Below are 25,532 nucleotides of genomic sequence, written 5' to 3' on the forward strand. Positions count from 1 at the left end.
ACCCAGCCCCATTCTCTACCCCGCCTCTAGCCTCCTCCTTCCCTCCATCCATCCCTCCGCCCCTGTCCTGGACCCCCTCCACCCCAGCTCTGACCTCTCTCCCCATCCAGACCCCTCGCCTCATTCCTGACCGAGGCGGACTCCACTGGGGAGGGGTGAGGCGTGTCTGCTGTGCACATTCCTGGGACCCTGCAGCTCCCCTCGGCAGGCGGTGGGAGCGCCCTCTCCCCAGTACCCAAGGCCCGCGACACTCATTTCTCTCTCCCCTTGTGCTATAGCCTCCCGAGGTGAAGCCCCCAACGGAGCCTATGGTTACTCTTACATGCCCAGCGGGGCCTATGTCTTCCCCCCACCAGTCGCCAATGGAATGTACCCCTGCCCTCCTGGCTACCCCTGTCCACTGCCCCCAGCTGGTGAGTGTGTCCTTTGCTGCCCACGCCTCCCCCTGCACTGACCACCCTCACCCAGGCCAGGGGATTGTAGAGGGGAGACTTGTTCTTTGGCCTGCTTCAGGACTGACAGAGCAGCTGGAGGGGCCTGGGAGGGTGCCAGCTACAGGAGCTGGGGCTGGGCTGCTCACTGGGTCCCCGTCACTTTCTTGCCGAGCAGAGTTCTATCCGGGACCTCCCATGATGGACGGGGCCATGGGGTACATGCAGCCCCCGCCACCGCCCTACCCTGGGCCCATGGAGCCTCCAGTCAGCGGCCCCGATGTCCCCTCCACTCCTGCAGGTGAGGGCCCTGGCTGCTCCCCGTGGTTGCACGGAAGTCCCAGATAACGAATGACCACTGGCCTAGGGACGATCCCAGGGGACCGGCAGCGCGGTGGCCTGGTGGCGAAGGGGTAGAGTCCAGCCCCCACTCTGTCCTTTAGCTGGCCACGTGCCCTGGGCCCAGGAAGGTCCCCCTCTGCACCGCAGTCTTCTCATCCACAAAATGTGCCAACGGCACCACCTGGGGGGCTTGTGGTGAAGATGGGGGGGGGCAGGAGGTGTAGAGGGACCAGATGGGACGGTGTGGCACGCGGTAAGTGCTCAGGAAGGGTTCTCCACTGTTTTAGTGATGGAACTGCGTCCTCAGCACCAGCCGCCCCGAGCACCAGGGGGCCGGGGCCGTGGGGGCAGCGGAGGAGGCGGGGAGGGCTTGTCCCCGGGGCTCTTCCCCAGTTTGTATGTTCTCACAGCTGAAGCCAAGGCCGCCGAAGCAGCCGCCAGCGCCTATTACAACCCAGGCAACCCACACAATGTCTACATGCCCACGGTGAGCACGGCTGGTGAGCGGGGGGGCCGTGGCACTGGCGGGACCCCCGCAGCCCCAGTTTGCTGGGATTTAGGGGCAGGAGAGACCTCGGCTTATTCCGACCCTTCCAACGTGATCTTTCCTTTCTTCCTCAGAGCCAGCCTCCGCCGCCTCCTTACTACCCCCCAGAAGATAAGAAGACCCAGTAGACCGCTCACACCCCCCTCCTCCCGCCATTCTTTGCTCTCTCCTCCCCTCCCCTTGGGGCTGAGTCTGGGGTGGGGGGCGGGCCTCGTCCTTTCTCCAGGTCTGATTATAAAGCAGTCACCAGAAACTAGCCTGGCAGGGGGAGGGCCCCTTGACTTGGATGAATATAAAGCAGGCGCCAGGACCTAGCCTTGAGGGGTGCGGGGAGCGGTGCCTCCCAGCTTCCCACGTGAGCCCAGAGCCCACAGCGCTTCCCTCTCAGCATCCCCGGGGGGCATCCCCCTCGTTCCTGTCCTGCTCTCATAGCTTCTACCCACGGAGGGACTCTCTGGCCACCTCCTCCGCCGCAGTCCAGCTCTCTCGTTTTGTAGCCACTTTATCCTTACGAGCTTTGCCCTCCCCAGGGACCCCTGCCAGGCCCTACTCACATTCCATCCACTCTGGTCTGTACCTGGCTGTGGAAGGCCACCTGTCTGCCGGACTGTCAGCCTACGTTCCATTCCCAGCCAGCCTCAGCCCCCGTCACGCTCGCCTTCCCTTCCCTGTCCTTGGTCATCCTGTTGCCACTGCTTTTGACTTTTGGAGCTTTCCCACGAGCCACCAGGGGGTGGGTGGCGTGAGGGCCAGGCTGCTGCAGCTGGGGAGGGAGCCCCTCTGCTTCCCTGCTAGTTTTTCTGGAATTTGTTTCCCTTTGCCTTCTCTCTTTTCCCTCTAGAAGGGGCTTCTTGGACTGGAACTGCAGAATGCATGTCCACTTGGGGGCTGCCGGGAGGGCTGGGAACAGACCCCTGGGGCCTGGCCTGGGCGCTGACCATGACCTCTCGCCAGCCCCTGGGGCCTGGCCTGGGCGCTGACCATGACCTCTCGCCAGCCCCTTAGCCTGCCCTCTTCCCTTTAAGCTTCTTGCCTGGTTGGTGATATGCCCCCTGGATGCACTAAAATTTGCTCCCATTTGCTCCTGGACTGGCTGTGAAGAGAGGAGATGGTTATTTAAAGAGAATTCCCTATTTATTTGACAAAAAAATTCAGTTAATATATTAATGTGAAATAAACCCTGTTTGCACCTTGATTTGTCTGCTGAAAATGTGAATTTGTAAAAATGAGTGACTGGACCCTGCCTGGCTCTGCGTGTGGTGACGAGGCTCTTGGGAAGGAGAGCCATCTGGCTGCTCGGGGCCGGGGGAGGCAGTGTTCCCTCCCGTGTGAGAGTCCCTTGTTCTCTTGGCCTATTTGGGGCCAGGATGCTAAGGCCTCTCCTGTGTCCATTCTGTGGCAGTTGCTCAGCAACTTTGCCCACCCGCTGAGTCCCCTGGGGCCTGGCACAGCCCAGCAGCTACTCTGGGTGGGAGGCGTTGGCAGGAGGGCCCAGGCTGGACCGGAGTTCCTGCGTCCCTGGCTGCTGTGCTCACCGCCTTGCCTCGTGGGAGTTAGAGGGCACGTCAGTGAAGGCCAGGCATTCAAGACTGGCCCCTGCAGTGTGGGCTCTGGTGCCACCCTCCTTGTGAACCCTGGGGCCGGGGCGGGTGGGAAACGGCCACCGTCCATGCCCAGGCCTGCACTCCCTGGACCCTGGCCTGGAGGGCGGCCCTGGAACCCTGTGGTGGAGCTCAGCGCAGACCGAAGCGTCCATTTTCCTGTCCCTTCTGGGCCAAGTTGCCCTGTCAGGAGAGGCTAGGCAGTAGCCTCTCCAGCCTGTTCCTTCTGCAGCCCCGCCCAGCAGCTCCTCGGGTTGGCTGAGCCCCCTACAAGGGCGTTTGAAGGGAGCAGCTGCCCGACCATCCTTATGGGGGCCGGGGCCGAGGGGCCATCCCCGCCCCACGCAGCCTGGCCCTGTCACCTCGGTGGAATGTCACCTGGGGAGCAGAGCAGGTTGAGCGGTTGGCTGACGGCTGGGGAGACGCCTCTCCGGAGCCTCCACCCTGTGCCCTGCCCACCCCTACTCCGGGTCTGCGGCCGGTTCAGGGAGACCTGAGGTTGAGAACCCCACCGGCCAGGGGAGCGTCCCCGTCACCTGGATGCGGCAGGCCCGCTGCCCCCCTGCCCTCATGCCCGCTGCCCACGGCGCTGGACCCTCCCCAGCGCCCCTGTGGGAAGGTGGGGTGGGGCGGACCCGCCCACCTGGTCTACCTCTGCCTCCAGCCCAGCTGAGTTCCTCCCAGGATCCCAGCCAGCGGGAGGGAGGAAGGAAGGTGCAGGGGCCTGGGAGCCGTGGCCCCCCAACCCCAAGGTGGTGAAACCCCGACCTGACCCTCCCGTGACCCGCCCTTCCTTCCCCTTCCCTTGGCACCGGGTGGCAGCCCTGGGCTCTTTGCATAACCCTGTGGCTTCCCTATCTTCACCCAAGGCAGCGGCACCGCGGAGGGGAAGGGCAGGGTTGGCCACCATGGCGACGCTCTTCTCCCAGACCCAGCGGCGCCCTCCCCTTTTGCGCCAGGCCATCAAGATAAGACGCCGCAGAGTCAGAGATCTGCAGGAGGCCCTGCCCCACAGGGCTCAGGAGGTAGGAGGGACCTCAGTGGGGAGAAGAGCAGGCCTGGGTGGGGGGTCCCACCTCCTGTGGGCAGTGGCTGAGGATGTGTGCCCCTCTCCTGCCCACCCTAGCCTCTGGCAGAGCCTTTGGGGTCTGCAGAAGAGGGTCTGCCATGTGTTCTCTGGGCCAGCCTGGGTCTCAGGTCTGGGATCTGAGCCTTTCGGAGGCCCCTCCCTCTCGCGCCCCAACCCCAGCCATCCTCTGCTCCTCCAGTCCCAAAGACACCCACTCCACTAGGCAGGGAGTGTCCGCTGGGGGCTGGGCCTTCGGGGACCAGCTGAGCAGCCCCCAGGCCTGCTTGGCATGAGCCCCCAGTCTCCCACCTCTGCTGCTGGGCCTCACTTCCGCCGCCGGGGTGCGGAGCGGAGCCGCCCGATAAGCAGCGCTGTTTCCTCTGGGGAAGGAAGGGAGGTTGGGGGAGGTTGAGGCCACGGGCGCCTGCTGGCGCAGCTGAGCTGGCACAGCTGGGCGCCAATGGACCCGAGCCACGGCGGGCCAGGGGATGAGGAAGGTGGCCCGGGTGCCGGACCCCCGGGAGCCCTGCTGTGGGAACAGGTGTGCGGCACTGGTGGGGCTGGAGGCCAGGTGCTGGGGCCCCCTCAGCTCTCGGGGCTGGGCCTGCTCTGTGAGGAGCCGTTCCCGCGTCCGAGCCCTGGTCCAGGCCTCTGGGACACCTTGTCTTTCCACCTCGCTCCCCAGATCGAGCCAACATCCCACCACTTGTCCCCTGAGGAGGTAAGAATCGGAGTGTTTCCGGGGCGCAGAGGGGTGCTGGGAAGCAGCCCTGCATCCTCCCAAACACCCCCCCCTCCCCTCCGCTGCGCGTGTGGACGCCTGGTCCCCACCTTGGGCATGTGCCGTGAGTGCCAGGGGTGGCTGGTGGGGCTCAGACCTTGTGGTGGGTGGATGGGGGTTCCCAAGGTGACCCTGCTGTGTCTCAGCGGGCCCTGCTCTACGAGGAAGCTCTCTACACGGTCCTGTACCGCCTGGGTCAGCCCGAGCCCACCCATGTCGGGGAGTCCTCTGAGCTGCTGCGATACCTGCAGGAGGTGAGGCCAGCCCCCACTCCACCTGCCTCCCTGCAGCCTGGCCGTGTCCCCCCACTCCCACCCCGTGCCCCAAGCTTCCCACACTCCTACACCACCAGGCCTTCCGTATGGAGCCCAGGGAGCACGAGCAGATGCTGCAGCAGGTCCAGGAGCTCGAGGTAAGCCTGCCAGGGCTGTCCTGAGCAAACACAGGGGCCGGGAAGCCCAGCTCCCTCTGGGACTCAGGCCCCACCTCCTGTCGCTCCAGAAACCAATATTCTGTCTGAAGGCCACGGTGAAACAAGCCAAGGGCATTCTGGGCAAGGATGTCAGTGGTGAGTGGCGATGGGGGGCCCTGAGGGCCTTCTTTCTGGCTCCTTCCTCTCCCCATCACAGCCTGTCCCAGAGCTTGTGGTGCAAATTCCCATCTCCCAAACATCCCCTGGGGCTCACTTTGGTGTTGCTGGCCCCTTGTCCTTGGAGCCTGGGATGGAGAGGGGTAGGGGGTGTTAAGGACTCTCCCTGGGAGCCTAGCCAACACCCCTCCCCTTCCTCCCCAGGGTTCAGTGACCCCTATTGCCTGCTGGGCATCGAGCAGGGGGTGGGTGTGCCGGGGGACAGCCCTGGACTCCAGCAGCGGCAGAAGGCCGTGGTGAGGCACACCATCCCAGAGGAGCAGATCCACCGCACCCAGGTCATCACCCAGACACTCAACCCCGTCTGGGACGAGACCTTCATCCTGTACGTGGCCCTGCCCCAGTTCCTACCCGCTCTGGGCCAGCAGCACTTCCTGGCTCGGGGGAGGGAGCTTGGTTTGACTGGAGGAGGAGCCTGCTCCCGAGGCAGGCAAGACTGACAGGAGGCCAAGCAGGACACAGCAATGGCTTAAATGCCACGTGCTGGTGGGCGGCGGAGGGTCAGACACATCTGGGTTGATCTGGGGGGGTAGCCTGAAGCCTTACTTTAAAGGAGAGAGAGATGCAGTTGGGAGGGGAGGAGAATTTGCAGGGAGGGACTAAGACTTGGCAGTGGGTGATACTGGATGGCAGTTTTGGGGGGCAGGCTCGGGGCTGAGGTAGCCTGTGGCCTGGTCAGGGGTCTATCCCTCCAAGACCCTCAGCCATGCTCTTTTCTCACTGCAGGGAGTTTGAGGACATAAGCAATGCCAGCTTTCGTCTGGACATGTGGTGAGGAGCATGTCCCCCCCCCCCCATGTAGGGGTTGGGAAGAGAAGGGGGCCTGGAGGTGAGGGTGGCAGAAAGGGGTTGGGGGCTCCCAGGACACCCTCTCCGCCTCTGCTCAAACCTCACCCCACCAGGGACATGGACACCGTGGAGTCCGTCAGACAGAAGCTCGGGGAGCTCACAGATCTGCACGGGCTGCGAAGGTGAGGGCCGTGGGTTTCCCGGGGAAGGAGTCGGGGCTCCTTCTGCCCTGCCTCCACATGCATACTGGTTGTTGGGCTGCAGGCTCTCACCTGGGCCCAGGTGGCTGCAGGTAGGGAGCAGATTCCAGCCTGACCCGGTCAGGCTCCTGGCCCCTCTCCCTCACGGCACCCTGCCTGGAACAGGATCTTTAAGGAGGTCCGGAAGGACAAAGGCCAGGATGACTTTCTGGGGAACGTGGTTCTGAGACTACAGGTGAGTGGAGTGGGAAAAGGTTCCCGGGAGAGAGGCAGAGAGGGGGTGACGAGGGGATCAAGGGAGGGGTTCCAGGCCTGCACCAAGCGGAGCCTGGGGTCTGCCTCCCATCGCCTCCCCTGCCCCCGACCGGGTGAGGCTCCTGCGGCTCACAGGCATGGGCATCCCCTGCCTGCCCGGCCTGCCAGGACCTGCACTGCCGGGAGGATCAGTGGTACCCGCTAGAGCCTTGCACGGAGACCTACCCGGACCGTGGTCAGTGTCACCTCCAGTTCCAGTTCATTCACAAGCGGGTAGGTGGCCCGGCTGGGTGGGGAGGAGGGGCTGCACTGGGCGTGGGGTCCTCTGCTCACGGCTGTGCCGGCCCCCCTGCAGAGAGACACCGTGGCCAGCCGCTCGCAGCCCAGCTACACAGTGCACCTCCGCCTGCTGCAGCAGCTCGTGTCCCACGAGGTCACCCAGCACCAGGTACTGCCCTCCCGGGGCTGGGCAGGGCCAGGGTCTGCCTGTCAGGTCCTGACACCCTCCACCTGTCCCCTCAGGCGGGCAGCACCTCCTGGAACGGGTTGCTGAGCCCCCAGGCTGCCACCGTCCTCTTCCTCCACTCCACGCAGAAGGACCTGTCCGACTTCCACCAGTCCATGGCGTGAGTGCCCTTCCGAGCCCGAGTGCCCGAGGGCCGTCTGTGCCGCACCACCCTCTCCCTCCCTGCGTGCCCTCCTGCAGGCTGACAGCCCGAAGTCTAACCCTCAGGAGATTTCTGTTTGGGGCCCAAATTGTATTTTAAGTTTTGAGTCAGTTGCCGACTTTTAAAACTCTGGAGATTTGCTGTGCGGATTCACATCACCAGTTTCCCGTGAAAGCTTCATGCTGGAATCGCAGGGCTGTCGCTTTGCTGGGCTGCACGTGGTCAGAGCAGAGTAGCGTGTCCTCCCCCATCCATCACAGTTGCCATCTGGGCGCTTCGTCCCCTGACACCACCTGAGTCCTTCTGGACAGTTGAGTTTGCCACCCTGGGCCCAGACCCCAGGGCCATTGAACAGATCTGTGTGCTGATGCTCCTGGATCCGTGTTGAGGGCCTGTCACCTCCCCTGAGCCTTGTTAGATTACGGGAATGCCAGGAAGGACACACAGGAGTTTGTAGATTTTTCCATGCACGAGAGGAGTAGGGGCACAGCCCGGGTGCTGCCAGGAGGAGGACTGAGAGTGGGAGCTGACACTTGGCATTCAGTAGGGGATCAGAAGGAGGCTGGCGGAGAAGGGCAGCTTCTAGGACCAGGGGCAGGTGGGTATTCCTGGATGGCTGTGGGGAATGCAGGTGAGGCTGGAGACTGGAGCAGGCACCGAGGGTGAGGGCCTCAGCAGGAAGTGCGGCGCTGTACAGGCGGAGGCCTGTCCCTGGGCTGCTCTTCTGCCCCAGCCTCCTTCGCCTTCCCTCTTGTCTCAGTTCGGTCACCTCTGTGAAGTCTCCCCTCGACTCTCTGAAGGGATGCTCTAGCTGAAGTTTTACGTGTACTTGAAGGCTCGAGTCTCCAAATCTGATTTCTCAAAAGAAGCAAGAAGTCCTGAATTTTAAAATCACAATTTTAAAATCACAAATATTCTAATTTAAGAGATGGACAATTCATTTACATGTTTGAAAAGCACTAATGGGAACAAAAACAATCCTGTGGGTTACCTTCAGCCACTGGTTTTCAGCCTCTGCGGGTCGATGGGGATCCCCAGGAGGCTTTGGGGTGGGGGTGGGGTGGGGATAACGCCGCACCACCAGCCCCTACCCCACCCCCACCCCCTCCAGGCCAGGCCAGGTGAGCTGTGAGAAGGAACGTGCCCCACTTGGCCAGGCTGAGGGCTTCCTGTCTGCCACAGGCAGTGGCTGGCCTACAGCCGTCTCTACCAGAGCCTGGAGTTCCCCAGCAGCTGCCTCCTGTACCCCATCACCAGCATCGAGTACCAGTGGATCCAGGGCCGGCTCAAGGCAGAGCAGGTGGGCTGGGGCGGGGCGAGTGGTGTTGGGCAGGCAGGGCTCAGGGAGCGGCTCCCCGGGCCCCATAAAGCAGCCCCCGCCTCACAGCACCGTCCTGGCCCTGCAGCTGGAGGAGCTGGCCGCCTCATTCAGCTCCCTGCTGGCCTATGGCCTCTCCCTCATCCGAAGGTTCCGCTCTGTCTTCCCCCTCTCCGTCTCCGACTCCCCAGCCCGGCTGCAGTCTCTCCTCAGGTCAGTGGTTACCCCCCGCTTCAGTGGAGTCGGGGACGGGGAACAGCTGGGGCACCTCTGGGGTGGGGAAGCCTGCCGGCGGAGTGAGTGGGGGCTACAGGGCAACGGGCATCTTGCACACGGCTCTCTCTCCCCACAGGGTCCTGGTACAGATGTGCAAGATGAAAGCCTTTGGAGAACTGTGCCCCGAAAGAGGCCCCCTGCCCCGCCTGGTGACCGAGGCACTGCAGGTATGGTGCCCACCCTGTAGGTGCGGTGCCTGGGCCCAGCAGCCCTCCCTGCTCACTGTCTCTCTGCCCACAGACTGGCACCACTGAATGGTTCCACCTGAAGCAGCAGCAGTATCAGCCCATGGTGCAGGTGAGGGGGCTCGGGTGAGGAGGTGGGTGGTGGGACAGGATGCTTGCCCCTCAGAGCCCTGCTTGGCTCACCTCTGCCCCTGCCAGGGCATGCTGGAGGCGGGCAAGGCCTTACTGAACCTGGTACAAGACATCATTGGCGACCTGCACCAGTGCCAGTGCACCTGGAGCAAGATCTTCCATAAGTGAGCAGGCGGCCGGGCTGGGAGGCAGTGCAGCAGGGGCTCAGAATGGGGACCAGAGGGACCCCGCTGTGTGCCACCAGGTCACACCTGCTGCCTTTCCTCCAGTGTCCTCAAGATCGACCTCTTCTCCATGGCTTTCCTGGAGCTGCAATGGCTGGTGAGCCCCACCAGCCCCCCGCCCCATCCACCCACCGCGTCCCAAGGCCACAGCCCTCTGCCCTGGCTCTGGAGCTCCGCCCACCACGCCTTCCCTTCGCAGGTGGCCAAGAGGGTGCAGGACCACATTGCTGTGGTGAGCGGTGCCATGACCCCGGAGATGGGCGAAAGTCTGTTCCAGCTCTACGTCAGCCTCAAGGAGCTCTACCAGCTGGGCCCGGTCCTCTCGGAGAGGTGGGCAGCAGACTGGCTGCAGGGAGAGGAGGGCCCGAAGCCCGCAATGGCCCCGGCTTTCCCCAGGCTGACCCTGGCTCTCCCCAGGGATGGCGTCCTGGCCCTGGATGGCTTCCACCACTGGTTCCAGCCGGCCATCCCCTCCTGGCTGCAGAAGACGTACAGCGTGGCCCTGGAGCGGGTGCAGCGCTCTGTGCAGATGGACGAGGTGGGGTTGGGGCCTGGACTAGGGGCAGAGTCCCACATTTCGGGGTGTGGCTCGCAGCTCTGCCAACCGTGTGGCACGTGCGGAAGCGGTTAACCAGCTTTGAGCGGTGCTCTCGAGGCCAGCTGAGTGCAAAATCCTGCCTCCTGTTAATATTGGGTGGGGGGGACTTGGTTTACATGCTGATCCCCGCAGCCTGGGGGGTCTGGGCAGAGCCCTGCTTGTTCACCTTGCAGCCCCCGGCCCAGCTCTGTGCTTGCTGTGGCTCTATGAGCCCTGGATGCTTGCAAGTGCAAGTGGGGAGGGAGAGCATGGATTTGGCCAGCCTTGAGCCCTCCTTTCTACACACTCCCCCGTCTCCTAGCTGGTGCCCCTGGGTGAACTGACCAAGCACAGCACATCGGCTGTGGACCTGTCCACCTGCTTTGCCCAGATCAGCCACACTGCCCAGCAGCTGGACTGGCCTGACCCAGAGGAGGCCTTCATGATCACCGTCAAGTTTGTGGAGGTGCAGCCTCATTCCCACCCCACGATTTCTCCCAAGTTCTCATCCTAGCAGCCTCCAAAAGCCTATGTCCTAAATCCCCCAAGTCACTGAAATTCCTTTGCCTCCCCCCGCATCTGCCTCTCCTCGGCACTCCCCACCCCCATTGATCACGCCCGCCTCACCCCAGGACACCTGTCGGCTGGCCCTGGTGTACTGCAGCCTTATAAAGGCCCGGGCCCGTGAGCTGTCTGCCGGCCAGAAGGACCAGGGCCAGGCAGCCAACATGGTAAGGGCCAGAGCTGGAGGCTGAGGCTGAGGCTGGGCCGGGGTAGGGGTGGAGCCTGCCAGTCCTGGCACTATTCAGGAAGCTTGGCATCCCTGTGCCCACGCCTGCCTGCAGCTGTGCGTGGTGGTGAATGACATGGAGCAGCTGCGGCTGGTGATCGGCAAGCTGCCCACCCAGCTGGCATGGGAGGCGCTGGAGCAGCGGGTAGGGGCCGTGCTGGAGCAGGGGCAGCTGCAGAACACGCTGCATGCCCAGCTGCAGGGCGCCCTGGCTGGGCTGGGCCATGAGATCCGCACTGGCGTCCGCACCTTGGCCGAGCAGGTAATTTGTTTGACCCGCAGTGACCCCACCCCACCCATCCCCAGCCTGAAGTACCCTCCAGCAGGACTTGGGCCAATGTCCAGCCCCCTTCCCTTCCTGAACCTAAACTCGGGCCCCAAGCAACCTCTCCTGACCCCCGACTCACACCCTGGCCTCCCTCCTACCGTTTTGTGTCTCCAGCTGGAGGTGGGCATTGCCAAGCACATCCAGAAACTCGTGGGCATCAAGGAATCCGTCCTGCCTGAGGATGTGAGTGGCCCTCCCTGCTTGCTGACCTTTGCCAGCAATGTGGGTCAGGGATTGCAAAGGGGCTTAGGGTGGGCAAGGGGCTGAAGGCCATGGGGTGTCAGAGATAAGTCCCCCAGACTTGGGCAAGGAAGGCTCCCTCCTGGCCTCGGTTTCTCCCTTAGATGCTAAGACGGTGGGGTTGGGTCATTCCACGGGCTCTCCCAGCACTGACAGTCAATGTGGGAGCTGCAGTGGGGGAGGCTTTAGACTTTGCAGCCAAACAGCCCTGGGCATGACTCCTTCTTAGCTGCCTACTAGCGGAGCTGTTCTATTTATATAGGTCAGCTGACCTCAGGCTCGCGTCATCTGTCAGCGGGGATAATAATTACACGTGTGATTGCTTGGGAGCATGCTACTCATTAATTCATCAACTATTTAAGCACCCACTTTGTCCCAGGTATTGATTTAGGCACTGGGGATATATATCAATAAACAGTGTGACAAAAATCCCTGCCTTCCTAGAGTTTTCATTCTAGTAGAGGAGGTGAAAAAAGAGCTAAGTAGATAACTATAGCTATAGCTATTATTAGAACTATACATATATGTGTGTGTGTGTAAACATATATATATGTATACACACACGTATCATATGTTAGTTAATGATAACCCGTCAAGAGAAAAATAAAGCACACAAGGGAATGGAAAGCGTCACAGGACTGTATTTTAAGATAGTGGCCAGAGGAGGCCTTACTTGGAGGGTGACAGCTGAGTCAAGACCTAAAGGAAGGAAGAGAAGGAGCCATGAGGATTTCTATGGGAGAGAACAGCATGGGCAAAGGCCCTGAGGCAGGACCAGGTCTGGCAGGTTCAGGGCTATAGAAGAGGCTATACTGTCTCCAGTGTGGCTGGAGCCGACTGTGGTCAGGGGCTGGCTCTGCACACATTCCACAGATGCGCAGGAACGCTCCTAGCCCCGTTTCCTTTCCGGGCCAGGGCAAAGGCATGGGGGTGGGACCAGAATGGGCCAGAACCAGATGTGCTGCCTCCCCTCCCCAGGCCGTTCTGCCCCTGATGAAGTTCCTGGAGGTGAAGCTCTGCTACATGAACACCAACTTGGTTCAGGAGAACTTCAACAGGTCTGCAGCCGCCGCCTGCCCTGTGGCGCCCCCTCACCTCCACCTCTCCTCCCACCCGCCCCTCCTTCCCGGCCTCAGCATCCATCCTCAGGGGAGGGTGCAACCAGACTCTCTTAAATGCTTGCTCCAAGGGTCAGGGCGCTCATGGCCGCACAGTGCTATCCATTTCACCTTAGGCTGAGCTGAAACCTGTCTGTCCTCTCTCCCTTAGCCCTGGGCTGCGTCTGCGGGAGGCTGCAGCTCTGCCCTCCCTAACGTTACAGGCAGCTGGTGTTCCAGGGGAACTTCTCGTTAGGGTCTCTCTCAAAACAGGGCCGAGCACACTGGGCAGCAGTGGGTAGAGGTCAAGGGGGCATGGGCTCTGGACGACCTGGATTCATACTCCAGTTTCACTGCTGCTTGGTGGGTGGCCTTGAGCAGATTACTCAAGTTTTCTGTGCAGATGGTCATAGTTCTGGCCTCTACTGAGGACTAAATGAGTCATGTGAAGTGCTGAGAGCAGTGCCTGCAACAAAGGACGTGGTTGATGACTGAGCTGCTGTGACGACGGTGACGGTGATGATGACAGGTCCTCCACGTGGGGCTGCTGGCCCCCAGAGTTCTGCTCCTGGCGGGGCAGCGGCGCCTCAGACACCCACCTTCTTTATTTCCTAGGCCAGAGAATGCCATTAGTTCAGCTCTAATCTTCACACAAAATAGAGTTTAATCTCCACTAAGACAGGAGTTTAACGTACCACTCACTCACTGCCTCAGAACATTTAGAACGGAGTCTGTGCATAATGAACACTTAAGTATGGGGACTAAATTAACTACTTTTATTTTTTTTTATTAATTTATTTTACTTATTTTTGGCTGCGTTGGATCTTCGTTGCTGTGAGTAGGCTTTCTCTAGTTGCGGCGAGCGGGGGCTACCCTTTGTTGCGGTGCGCGGGCTTCTCACTGCGGTGGCTTCTCTTGTTGTGGAGCACGGGCTCTAGGCGCCGGGCTTCAGTCGTTGTGGCACGAGGGCTTAGTTGCTCTGTGGCATGTGGGACCTTCCCGGACCAGGGCTCGAACCCATGTCCCCTGCATTGGCAGGCAGATTCTTAAGCACTGCGTCACCAGGGGGCAAGTCTCCAAATTAACTACCTTTAGTATGGACCACCCAATTTTTTTCTAAACTTTAAAAAATTTTTAGACCTCCCCCATTCTTTTTTTCTTTTTTTTTTTTGGCCACACTGCGCAGCTTACAGGATCTTGGTTCCCCAACCAGGGATCGAGCCCACGCCCCCTTGCAGTGGAAGCGTGGAGTCTTAACCACTGGACCACCAGGGAAATCCCTAGACCTCCTCCATTCTTTCTTTTTTTTTTTTTGCAGTACGCGGGCCTCTCACTGCCGTGGCCTCTCCTGTTGCGGAGCACAGGCTCCGGACGCGCAGGCTCAGCAGCCATGGCTCACAGGCCCAGCCGCTCCGCGGCACGTGGGATCTTCCCGGACCGGGGCACGAACCCGTGTCCCCTGCATCTGCAGGCGGACTCTCAACCACTGCGCCACCAGGGAAGCCCCATTCTTTCATTTTTTTGATATTTATTTTTATTTACTTATTTATTTATTTATTTATCTTGGCTGTGCCGGGTCTTCATTGCAGCATGCGGGCTTCTTAGTTGCGTTATGTGAACTTCTTAGTTGTGGCATGGGGACTCTTGGCTGCAGCACGCGTGAGGGATCTTAGTTTCCCAACCAGGGATCGAACCTGGGCCCCCTGCACTGGGAGCATGGAGTCCTACCCACTGGACCTGGACCACCAGGGAAGTCCCATCCCCCCATTCATTTTTTTCTTTTTTTTAATTTATCTTTGGCTGAGTTGGGTCTCCGTTGCTGCGCACAGGCTTCCTCTAGTTGCGGCAAGCGGGGGCTACTCTTCATTGCAGTGTGCGGGTTTTTCATTGCAGTGGTTTCTTTGTTGCAGAGCACGGGCTCTCGGCATGCGGGCTTCAGTAGTTGCGGCGTGTGGGCCTGGTAGTTGTGATGCACGGGCTTAGTTGCTCCGTGGCATGTGGGATCTTCCCGGACCAGGGATTGAACACGCGTCCCCTGCATTGGCAGGCGGATTCTTAACCACTGCACCACCAGGGAAGTCTCCTGCACCCCCATTCTTTTTTTTTTTTTTTAATTTATTTATTTATGGTTGTGTTGGGTATTCATTGCTGCACGCGGGCTTTCTCTAGTGGCGGCGAGCGGGGGCTGCTCTTCGTTGTGGTGCGAGGGCTTCTCATTGCGGTGGCTTCTCTTGTTGCAGAGCACAGGCTCTAGGTGCACGGGCTTCAGTAGTTGCAGCACAAGGGCTCAGTAGTTGTGGCTCGTGGGCTCTAGAGCACAGGCTCAGTAGTTGTGGCTCACGGGCTTAGTTGCTCCGTGGCATGTGGTATCTTCCCGGACCAGGGCTTGAACCCATGTCCTGCATTGGCAGGCGGATTCTTAACCACTGTGCCACCGTGGAAGCGCCCCACCCCCGTTCTTAATTACACATTTTTTGTGCTTATCTGCCTGACTCTACTTTGACAAGTGAAATTTCAGTTATTTCAGGTTATTAGGATGGACTGTGGCTTGGTTGCTATTTTTTTCTCACCGCAGGTAGTACATGCTTACCCATGCTGTGTGCTGAGATCCTATTCATTTTGGTCACTCCCATCTTGACTCATGATTCTGTCATTGGGGGACCACCCTCCTGCTCCTTTTTTTGTTGGGGTTTGTTAATCCTAGTGAGAAGGATCCTTCACTAGCTTCCGAGACATGTTGGATAGGACTAGGCCTGTCTGCCCCGCCCCCTGCCCTCCTTCCCTCAGCAGACCAGCCCTCCCTCCCTCCCCTGCCTGCAGCCTGGGCCCCAGTCCCACCAGTGAGGCAGGTGGAGGGTGGGGGTGGGGAGGCACTGGCGAACGGGGGTGGGCCTGGGTCCCACGAGGCCTCTTCTTTCTCAAGAGCATCTCCGCTTCCTCCTCCTCTGTCCTTCTGTCCTGTGTCCGGCATCCCTCTGCACGGGCACCCCAGCCTTCTGACCTTGCTGTGGACCCACACGCTCACGGTGCTGGCGGAAGTGGCCGCTTCCCAGCGGAGCTGCCCTCTGGCTTCTAGCAGGCTGAAGATCGCACTACAGGTAATAACACCAGTGACAATAAAATCCCTGGTGGGAGAGTGCCTGGGGGTCACCTCTGATGTCTCGCCCCCTAGAACCTGGAGATCTGCTTCTACGCAGAGGGCTGTGGCCTGCCGCCCGAGGCCCTGCGCACGGCCACCTTCCAGGTAGGGGCCTTTTGGTTAGCTGGTGGTGTGGGGAGCCTGCCTTCCTGTGCTCACCTGTGTCCAGGACCAGCTACGTGATTTACAGGGCTCAGCACAAAATGAAAATGTGGGCCCCTTTAAAAAAACATAATTGAGGGCACCTCTCTGGCGGTCCAGTGGTTAAGACTCCGCGCTTCCAATGCAGGGGGAGCAGGTTCCATCCCTGGTCCGGGAACTAAGATTCTACATGCTTCGTGGCACAGCAAAAACCGAAAACAAACAAACGCCCCCCCACCGAACCAACAAAAAACCCCTCCACGTGTGAAGTTCTTCTAAACACGGTTGGGGCGGGGGCGGCTTTGAGACACACCTGTGGAGCCCACCCTGTCGGTGCCTCTGGCTGTTGCCAGGGCAACCCTGCCTGTGGTCCCCCAGCGCCCAGTGCTTTCCACTTCACGTTGTCGTCTCCCGTTGGCTGCAAGCTTCTGAAGGGCAGCACTGGGCTGCGACTGTGTGACAGTTCAAGTGACTCCTCAGCTGTGCCCCATCCCCAGGCTCTGCAGAGGGACCTGGAGCTGCAGGCGGCCTCCAGCCGGGAACTCATCCAGAAGTACTTTTGCAGCCGCATCCAGCAGCAGGTGAGTGCCCCTCCTCCGCCGCGCGCGCTGCGCGCCTGGAGCCCCGCCTCGCCCGCTCAGCCCCTGCTGACGCTGCCCCTGCGCCCCGCCCCCAGGCAGAGACCACCTACGAGGAGCTCGGGGCCGTCACAGTCAAGGCCTCCTACCGCGCCTCCGAGCAGAAGCTGCACGTGGAGCTGCTCAGCGCCTCCAGCCTGCTGCCCCTGGACTCCAATGGTGAGTGGAGGCTGCCCCAGCCACTCTCCGTGTCCCCACTCTGGTCCCCCGAGTCCCCGGGGGCTCTGCTCGTCCAGCCTGAGCACTGGGTGCATTTCTGATGGATTACCAGGAGGGGGCAGTGCTGCTGAGCGGGGCACAGCTGCTGGCGTGGGCACCGGAGGCGGGGCTGGGATATCCTCGGCCAACGTCCCCTCCCCGGCCACTTGCCAGGCTCCAGCGACCCCTTTGTCCAGCTAACCTTGGAGCCCAGGCACGAGTTCCCTGAGCTGGCCCTCCGAGAGACCCAAAAGCACAAGAAGGACCTTCACCCACTGTTCGATGAGACCTTTGAATTGTGAGTGGTCCCACTAGCCCTGGACCCGCCTCAGGCCTGCTCCTCCCAGCTGAGGCGGGCCGAGGGGCTCCCCTCAGAGGACTGGGTTTGAGTCCCAGGGAGGGAGCACTTGGGACAAGTGTTTGCTGGCACAGGCCTCAAACCTGCTCCCCTGCAGGTGGAGTGAGGCTGCTGGGGAGACTCCTCCCAGTCTGAGTCCAGTTGCTTTCAGGGAAGGGTGCTGCCCCTGAGGTCCTCTGTTCCACCAGTCAGGCGGGCCTGGGTACACAGGGGCCCCTGGTTTAAAGCATCGGCCCACAGTCAGAGCAGGCATCATGGCGTGTGGCCCAAGGTACACCAGGCTGAGAGCCCTCAACCCTAATCCCACGCGCCTGGGTGAGCCCGCGTCGGGGGCTGTGTGGCCACGGCAGCACGTGGGGCAGGCAGCTGAGCCCGGCTCTGACCCCCGCCCAGCCTGGTGCCTGCTGAGCCGTGCCAGAAGGATGGGGCGTGCCTTCTGCTCACGGTGCTGGATCACGACACGCTGGGGGCTGATGACCTTGAAGGGGAGGCCTTCCTGCCGCTGTGCTCGGTGCCGGGCCTGACGGGGACTGTGGAGCCCGGCGACGTGCCTCAGACCCGCCTGCCCCTCACCTACCCTGCACCCAACGGTAGGCCTGAGCCCTGTGAGTGTGGGCCCTGGCCCAGCACTGGGAATACAGGGGAGGGGCAGCCGTGAAAGGCTCAGGGGCCCCCAGAGGCCGAGTTGGGGTCAGAGGAAAGCCTCCTTGGAGGCGGAAGCCTGTGGAGCCAGCCTGGTGGCTTGTGTTGCTGAGATCTCGCGCCTGGTCAAGGACCAGTGAAGGTTAATTTAGGCCAAGTGTGTGCGACTCTCTCTGGTGGGATAAGGTCACCAACAAGTTTGCCTGGGGAGAGGGGCCATTTCTGTGCCCAGGGGGCACGTTCTTGCAGAGCAGTCCCCAAGCTTGATAAGAGGGGTAGGTCTTGTGTTTGAGCGCTCACAATGGGTCATTTCTAAGCACTGGACATATGTTAACCCTCAGTCCTTACAACCACTCAGTGAGTCAGGTGTTATCGCTACTCTCCGAATGAGTAAACTGAGGCACGAATTGGTGGACTGGCCCAAGGTTCTTGTATGAAAAGGAACAGGCACGTCAGCCTCTCGCGCCGCAGGTGCGCCCCGCTGCCCAGGCGTGGCAAACGCGTTTCCTGCCTCATCTGTCAGGCTGTCTTGCGAGCTTGGCTGGTGTGGGCCCATGGCTAATTTCTGGAGAATAGGGCAGTGCTGTAGCCCCTGCCACTCCCTGAGTCTGACCCCCCAAATGCCTCTCTTTGCAGGGGATCCAATCCTGCAGCTGTTAGAGAGCCGGAAGGGGGACCGCGAGGCCCAGGTGTTTGTGCGGCTGCGGCGGCAGCGAGCCAAGCAGGCCTCCCAGCACGCCCCGTGGCCAGGGCGGTAGCAGCGGGGCTTGGGTCCCTGGGAGGCCTGTGTTCCCCCCACCACAGCGCAGCCCTCCCACCTGGCCTAACACTCCAGGAGGGCCCTGCAGGTCGGGGGAGCCCCAGTGTGCGGGGTTCCCGCTGCCAGAGCCGGGGCCCACAGTGATGGGGGCCCCATTCGCAGTATTTATACCCCCTGCTTCCTCCCCTCAGCCCCAGCCTCAGCGTTCTCTGCCAAATCCAGCCCCTGGGGGAGCGGAGACAGCTGTCTGCACCCCTTCCCCCTGCTCCCCTCGTAGGGAAAAGCTGCTCTGGCAGAGGAGGGGCTCAGCCCTTCCTCTCCTGGCAGGCCTGTTCCAGCCACTGAAGTGGGGGGCCAGGTGCCTTGGGCCCTATTCTTCAGCAGCCATAATGAAGGGAGCCTGGGTCCTCTCCTGAGGGAGCTGCCAGCACCCAGGCTAAGGAGCCTAGAGCCCTGAAGGGGTGAGAACTGGTGGGCAGTGGGGCTGGCACAGTTTGGCTATCTGTGTCTGCTGAGGACCGCTCCTCCTTGGGACAGTACCTAGAAATTTTCTTAGCAAAAATAAAAAAATTAACAATACATCGTCCTCTTACTAAACATACTGTTGGCTTGCAGCGGGGCCTAGGTTACAGCCAAGCCATCACAAACCCCTCCTCAGCCCTCAGGAGAGCCTGGGCTGCCCCCGACTCTGGGCCCCAGCCCACCGCGCACTCCCCGTTACAGAGCAGTGGGGTAGATGTGGAGGTAACTGACGCAGCAGCAAAGGCTTCGAACAAAACACCACCAGACGTATCACGTTCTGTCGCCACTGCCCAACACAGGAGCCTGGCACTCATGGGGGCACCCCATGAGTGGGGGGGGGGGGCCTCCCAGGGGTGCAGGCTGAGGCTGAGGGGCTGCTCTGAACAGCAGGGCTTAGAGGAATGGGGCCCCAGACCTGCCTGGGGGAGTGGCCCATATGCTGGGAGTCAGAGCCTGAGGCTCACTTCTCATTCCAGTGTGACTGTGGTTGAGTCACCTAACCTCTCTGAGCCTGCACAAGTATGATGAATGGGGGGAGGTCAGATAAGACCATGTCCAAGGCTTCTTTCAGCTCTGCTCCTCTGAGACCCATACAGAAAGCCCACAAGGTGTGTGTCTTCCCACCCACCTAACAGGCCAGCTAAAAGCAGGGGAGGGGAGGTGGCTCAAAGGCTCCCTCAGGGGGCAGGCCCACCTTTCTTTCGATGCTTTTATGAGCAGGCACTGTCTGTTCCTCTGAGAAGCTACTAGGGGCCTTGTTGTCTTCTGGAAAACATTAAGTATACCAGTTGCATCTGACGATAGAGCTCTGAAGAGCCCTAGGGCCTGGGAGGTCTCTGGGTCCAGGGCTTAAGGTCCCCATCCCATCAACCCCAGCAGGCCTGCGTCAGAACACTCAAGCTCTGTCTAGGAGCCCGGAGCAGCCTTTGGGCCTGGATGGGCCCAGAGTGCCTCAAGGCCTCTTCAGCTATCTAGCCACACCTCAGGGGTCAGGCACGAGCCTTTCCCATGGCTGAAACCTGGGCTGGGCTGGCTGAGCTGGGCCAGAGGCCCTCCTTTAGGGCCCAACCGTCCCTCACCCAGACATAAACAAGCTACCACCGCAAGTTCATATTTTATTTCCAATACGTTTGGAGCTTTGATTTTTGCGTTTTTGTAAAAAAGTTTTCACTTAATTCGTTGAAAGCCCTTTCGTGCTGAGCCCAAGGGGGCGCCTGGGCCGGGCCAGACCCTTTGCAGCCCTCTTGCTCCCACCCCAGACCCCCAGTGCTGGGAGTGGGGTGGCTTCCCTCTGCCCACTCTGCCCTCCCACCCCCTGCTGCATCTCTCTGTACAGAACAATTTTAAAAATGGAAGCTAAGACACACTATACATCGGACAGGCACGCACACACATGCACACAGGCGTCTGCTCCAAACGGGCAGGACGTCAGCTGCACTCAGAGAGCACCAAGGAATGCATACGGAGCCCCTCCTGGGGAGGAGGGCGGGGCCTGAGCCCCACCTTGGTCCTCACAGTCCGCAGCTCCTCCCCACCTATTGCCCTGCTAGCTGCCAGAGGGAGGGGTGGACAGCACGGAGGGCTGTGCAGAGGGGAGACAGCTGAGGGCAGCTGGGGGGTGATGGAGAGGGCAGTGCCAGCCTGGTAGGTCGCCCTGGGGCCAGGGAGGCTGCTCTAGGAGCCCGGGGGTGGGGGGAGGACTGGGGTACACCCCCGGCCTCAGGTACCTGAGGGGTAAAAGGCCTGGGCTTTGCCCCTCGAGGAGCTGCAAGAGCCCAGGGTTGGGAGTGGGGCTGGCCCCACGGCTTTGGCCCACCAGCCTGGACTAAACACACGCTTGGTAACCCTAGAGCTCGGCGGGCTTGGATCCCCCACGCTCAAGCCTCACAGCTGGGAACCAGGTCTGGGCCCAGGTCCTCCACACCCCTGGCTCTCGCCCTGGCCTGGGGAAGTGGGGTGAACAGGGCCTGCCCTGAAGGCTTGCCCCCCCCCCCTTGGCCCCTTCTAGCTTTCCACCCTTCCCTGCTCAGGCCCCAGGAAGAAGTTAAAAATAGTTAGTTCCTACATAAAAAAGAGGCTGAAACAGATTCCCTGCCAAAAGGCTGGTGGGAGAAGAGGGGACTCTGTCTCTGCAGTGGGAAAGGTAGGGAGCGGGCAGAGGGAGGACTGCAAAATAGTTTTTTCTCTTAAAAAGTGCTTGGTGAGTCTGTTTAAAGTGTGTGTCTATATCCACGTATAGATATACACACAGACACTGTTCACACACTGGCCGCCCACGCACACCTACACACATACAGAAATGTATACATAATCATATACATACATATACATACATACATACATACATACATACATACATACATACATATATATACTTTAAAAAGTCCTAGGGGAGAAGATCTGAGCCAGGCCGGGGCCAGGCCTGCAGGGTCACGACTGGAGGGCGTGGGCCCGGCCTGGCTGGCAGACGGGGCACTCACTGCCCTCGGCACAGAGCTCACACAGCACGGCGTGTTGGCACGGCAGCACCGCTCGGTTCTGCTCCTGACACTTAAGGCATTTCACCGACTGCATGTGGAACACGGCCTGCGGGGAAAGGGACATCACGGTCACTGGCCCAGCCCCATGTCGGACAAAGAGCTCCCCCAACTCTCACTGTAGCCCCTTGGGATGAGGAAACTCGACAGTGTGCTTACAGGCCCCAGCTGATAAGGAGGAGGGCAGGGTCAGGGGGCTGGCTGATCACCTCAAGGCGCCTCATCTCTGCTTTCAGCTGCAAGGCCGAGTGGGGCTGAGTCGGAGCTGTGCGTGTGGGAGCGGGGAGGGCCAGGGCCGCTCTACAGCTCCCAGCCGGACAGGCTTTCCCTCGCACAAAGGCTTCTGCCTCTTGTCTCGTTTGACCTTATAATGACCCTAGGTCCCCAGTGAGAACTGTGGGGTCTGGAGAGGTAGTGACGGGCCCGAGGTGACACGGCTGCCCAACGAAGGGAAGTATACTCTTCCCACTGTGCCGCACTCCCCTGGGGACCCAGAAGGGCACCGAGGAATGCAGACAGTAGCCCTGGGGACCTAACCATTCTGGAATGTCCGCTGGCGTGTGCAGAGCTCACAGGAAGAGAAGTGGTCAGGATGAAACTTAGGGCCCAGGCGTACTAATGCAGCTCAGCTCAGTGCCTGCCCTCGAAAGTGCCAGGGGTGGGCCCTGGTGCCCATCTACCTCCAGGTTTCCCACCTCCCCAGTGAGTGACTTTCTATTCCGAGCTCCTCTCCAGCAGGCTGGCATTTTGTGTGAGCTCAGCGGGGACAGAGGCTCTTAGGAGGGTGGCCATCCCTGGAACAGCAGGGACCCATCCAAGTCCAAGCACTGGCTGAGCCCACTGTACCTCCCCACCCTGTGCTTCCCAACCTCCTAAGCTGACCTTGTCCACTTGCTCCAAGTGAGCCCGCAGCTGCTTCTGGAGAGAGTAGAGGGTGGAGAGTGAGAGGGCTTCCAGGTCGGGGAAGGTGGGCAGGGCCTGCGGGTCGGAGGCCGAGTGCAGCCGCTCCAACTCCTCCTGTAGTTTCTTCACCTGCACCTCCAGTGCATCTCGCTGCTCCCGGGCCAGCTCGCACTCAGCGCCTGCCGCGCTGGCCCGCTCCCCGGCCTCCTCTGCCTCCTTCTTCCAGGCATCACAAGCCTATGGGCCCAACACGCAGCACCTTGTCATGATGGCCCCCCTGCCCTTGCCCCCCACCCCAAGAGTGCATCTCTGGGAGCCCGTGTGGGCCACTGTGGCTGCGGGGCCTGCGGGGGAGCTGGGTCAGGTGTCTGGGAAGTGGGGCAGGGAGGAGGGCTGATGCTGCCTGCAGAAGAGGAGAGGTTTCAGGACCTGCAAGAGACCCTCTGTGGGCAGGGAAAGGGGCTGAGCCCAGCACAGCAGGGGAGCACCAGGCAGAGCTGGCCAGCACCTCCAGGGGCAGCCATGCTGTGGCTGGACATAAGGCCCATCTCAGAACCTAGAACCCTGGACCTAGAGCCCTGGAGAGTCAGGGCTTCTGGGCAGAAGCAAGCAGTGCTATGGGCCCAGACCAAATAAGCAGCTCACAGAGGGAATTCCAGGCCTGGGATACCAGCCACCCCAAGGTCTTGACCGGCAAGGCAAGTTTTTCCACAGGGGGAGAGAATAAGCCGAACGGAGTTTCTGCTCTGTTCTCCAGGACCCCTGGCCTCCCCCAGCCCCCGTACCCACTCTGTGTAAGATGGATGGGCTTGGGCTAGATGCCACAGGCCCCGGGAAAGGCGGGTGGGCGGGGCCAGTACCTGTCTTGCCTGCTTCCAGGACTCCTCCCACTGCTTGATGGTGCCGTTGGCTTCATCTAGCTCTTGCCGAAGCCGGGCCAGCTCGGCAGCCCCGGGCCCTGACAGGAAGGCAGGGGAAGTGCCCGGGGAGAAGTTTCCAGAGGCAAAATGCTCCCAGATGCTGCTATTCATCCCATTCAGACCTGCCCCAGGAAGGCGAGGAACATCAGAGCTCCGAAGAGCTTTGGGCTTGGGCCTGGCCCCCCGCCCTGTCCAGCCCTGCCTGGGGGCCTCCAGAGGCTGGCTGTGCAAGGCTCTGGCAATGTCAGGCTGGGGAATTTCACAGGGATGCGCAGGCGCCACCTGTTACTCATGAGCTGCTATTTGACTTTCGAGTCTCAGCATCCCCTTCCGTAAAGTGGGGCTCCCGTCACCTGCCTCACGAGGTCAGTCAGGGGCCTTGGGAAGTGCTGTAGGGAGAGCAGTCTGGGAATGTGGCAATTTGCGAGCCCAACTTCACTTTCAGCCTAGAGAAAGGGGAGCCTTCTTGCACCCTGATGTGAGGCCCAGGAGGAGATTCAGGAAAAAAGACTTGGGTCAAGAGCCTCAGATGATGGCAGAGCTGGAGCCGGAAGAGCACAGGGAGCCCTTGGTCCATCCCCCTTGTTTACAGTGAGGAAACGGACATAAAACATGTTGCCAGGAATCACAAAAACAGTTACATGGTAGAGCCAGGACACAGCCAGGGCGTCTGGCTCCAAAGGCCTACTCTTTGCAAACAGCTAAGCTGTGTGCTCATCCACCGCCCCCTTCACCCACTCATTCAGCAGGTGTTTAACTAACACCACGTGCCCCTGGCTCTGTGGCCCCCAGGACGGCCCCTGTCTTCTGAGGGAGACCTATATCCACCTCTGGCCTCAGTCTGCCCACACACATCATTCTAATGACTTCTTTCTTGCTCCCTTTCCCACTAATCCAGCCAGGATGTTCTAGAACCAAACGGATTTAAAAGAGTCTGTCCTCCAAGCACCACAAGTGCACCTACATGACCAACGTCGTCCTGTATGGAGATACGAGGCTCTCTGCCCTGTCCTGGAGGCGAGAACTTGGGATCCCTGCTGAGGCAACCCTGGCCAGCGGCAAGCTCCACCTGTGCTTCTCCTCCCGCTCGGGTGGCATTTCCTCTCGTGGAGAGGAGCCACTTCCTCGGGGAGCCCCACCCAGGTTCGGTCCCTCTATTATTCTGAATCGCAGCACCCAGCCTGTTGCCTCCACACGACAGTGATGGTCTCTAAGTATGATGTAATGCCTGGGCGCCTCTGCCTCTCCCGAGAGACCGTGGCTCCATGCCAGCCGGGACTGCTGAGCTCACCCTGTATCTGTAACTATGTGCGGAAGGAAGGAATGCGCGGCCAGTAATAGGGCTGCAGTCAAGATACCTCCAGAATATGGGCAAGCCGACAAACCTAACAGCAAGCACCTGCGCCGACGGCAGCAACACCAGCGGTGAAGGTGCACCTGCGCCGACAGCAGCAACACCCGCGGTGAAGGTGCTGCACCCATCTTCAGAGACATTAGGGAAGGACCCAAAGCTGCTCAGAATGTCAAAGGGCAGCTCAGAGGCTCAGGCTCAGTGTGACCAGGATGCCCAGCCCCCTCAGGGAGGGTGTTTCTGATCTCCTTGAACAGCTGCCGGGGGAGGGGGCAGTAGGAGCAGCAGGTGCTGCTGAACGAGAGGCAGCAGGTTGGATGTCTGTTACTTCAGCAGACGTTCGCACTGGCCCCACGCACACACGCAGGTCTCCACCCGCGCTTCTGGACCCTCTGCTCTGACGTGCCCTCCAGAGCCCCTGGTCCACACAGTTCTAACGCTGGGTTCAGCCAACAGCCTTTGGAGCTACAGCTGGGTCTGCTTGGTGTTTCTGCTGGACAGGGAGGCCGCCCTGCGCCAGGGCTGAGCCTGTTCAGACTTCTCCCTTGGCCCCAAGGAGCTCTGGGTGACTAGGCAGAGCCGCCACACTGGCACGGAGAGCAGACCTAGGCCCTGGCAACTCTGAGGCCACACTTCTCACTGTGCACTGGCCCAGGGCCTAGCACTTCACTCATGTTATTTCCTTTAAGCCTCACAACCACCACACGAGGTGGGTGCTGCCATTATACCCAATTCACAGAGGAAACTAAGAGAGGCTAAGTCACTTGTCCAGGTTCACACACCTCAGAGAACCGTGGAACCAGGGCCTGACTCGCCTCCGTGCCCGGAGCCCCTACTCTAACCTCCACTCTGCACTGCCTCTAGCCGTGGACAAAATGGCCAAAGGCACTTTCCACAAGCCCAGATTCCTGCCCCAGGCCTTAG

At 60.6% G+C, this 25,532-nt stretch overlaps 3 protein-coding genes across 9 annotated transcripts in view; 2 read left to right on the top strand and 1 right to left on the bottom strand.

The window, feature by feature from the left end:
- Positions 1 to 2,515, top strand: part of WBP2 (WW domain binding protein 2) — a 7,870-nt gene extending 5,355 nt beyond the window's left edge. For 2 of the 3 annotated variants that reach the window (XM_029212808.1, XM_029212809.1), the window contains exons 5-8: positions 279 to 413; positions 610 to 732; positions 1,184 to 1,260; positions 1,395 to 1,554. In XM_029212808.1, the coding sequence (XP_029068641.1) occupies positions 279 to 413; positions 610 to 732; positions 1,184 to 1,260; positions 1,395 to 1,448 (389 nt within the window). In that variant the 3' untranslated portion in view covers positions 1,449 to 1,554. Of the gene's footprint in view, positions 1 to 278; positions 414 to 609; positions 733 to 1,183; positions 1,261 to 1,394 lie in introns of all 3 variants that reach the window. The other variant, XM_029212807.1, reaches the window with a different exon arrangement.
- A 1,210-nt stretch (positions 2,516 to 3,725) lies between these two features.
- Positions 3,726 to 25,444, top strand: UNC13D (unc-13 homolog D). 2 transcript variants are annotated; one of them, XM_029213334.1, is made up of 32 exons: positions 3,726 to 3,946; positions 4,676 to 4,711; positions 4,918 to 5,025; positions 5,124 to 5,183; positions 5,273 to 5,339; positions 5,565 to 5,745; positions 6,147 to 6,191; positions 6,323 to 6,391; positions 6,575 to 6,644; positions 6,833 to 6,937; positions 7,020 to 7,112; positions 7,187 to 7,290; positions 8,515 to 8,632; positions 8,739 to 8,863; positions 9,003 to 9,093; positions 9,167 to 9,223; positions 9,310 to 9,407; positions 9,513 to 9,564; positions 9,667 to 9,797; positions 9,885 to 10,005; positions 10,367 to 10,510; positions 10,677 to 10,775; positions 10,890 to 11,096; positions 11,277 to 11,345; positions 12,381 to 12,460; positions 15,492 to 15,597; positions 15,672 to 15,743; positions 16,277 to 16,360; positions 16,456 to 16,576; positions 16,790 to 16,913; positions 17,367 to 17,563; positions 18,252 to 21,183. In XM_029213334.1, exons 1-32 carry the CDS (start codon positions 3,830 to 3,832, stop codon positions 18,371 to 18,373), a joined length of 3,273 nt encoding a protein of 1,090 aa, XP_029069167.1. In that variant the 5' UTR covers positions 3,726 to 3,829; the 3' UTR covers positions 18,374 to 21,183. The 2 variants fall into 2 exon arrangements, with proteins under 2 accessions (XP_029069167.1, XP_029069166.1); XM_029213333.1 differs by lacking the exon at positions 18,252 to 21,183 and adding an exon at positions 24,156 to 25,444 and having other exon boundaries at positions 3,813 to 3,946.
- Positions 20,000 to 25,532, bottom strand: part of UNK (unk zinc finger) — a 33,946-nt gene continuing 28,413 nt past the window's right edge. For 3 of the 4 annotated variants that reach the window (XM_029213338.1, XM_029213336.1, XM_029213337.1), the window contains 3 exons: positions 23,198 to 23,379; positions 22,317 to 22,574; positions 20,000 to 21,483 (listed from right to left, as the gene is read on the bottom strand). In XM_029213338.1, coding sequence (XP_029069171.1) covers positions 21,328 to 21,483; positions 22,317 to 22,574; positions 23,198 to 23,379 — 596 coding nt within the window. In that variant the 3' untranslated portion in view covers positions 20,000 to 21,327. The remainder of the gene's footprint in view (positions 21,484 to 22,316; positions 22,575 to 23,197; positions 23,380 to 25,532) is intronic. The other variant, XM_029213335.1, reaches the window with a different exon arrangement.

Source organism: Monodon monoceros, unplaced genomic scaffold (genome assembly GCF_005190385.1).
Source record: "Monodon monoceros isolate NGI ecotype Baffin Bay Population unplaced genomic scaffold, NGI_Narwhal_1 Super_Scaffold_9, whole genome shotgun sequence".
Classification (NCBI taxonomy): Eukaryota; Metazoa; Chordata; class Mammalia; order Artiodactyla; family Monodontidae; genus Monodon; species Monodon monoceros.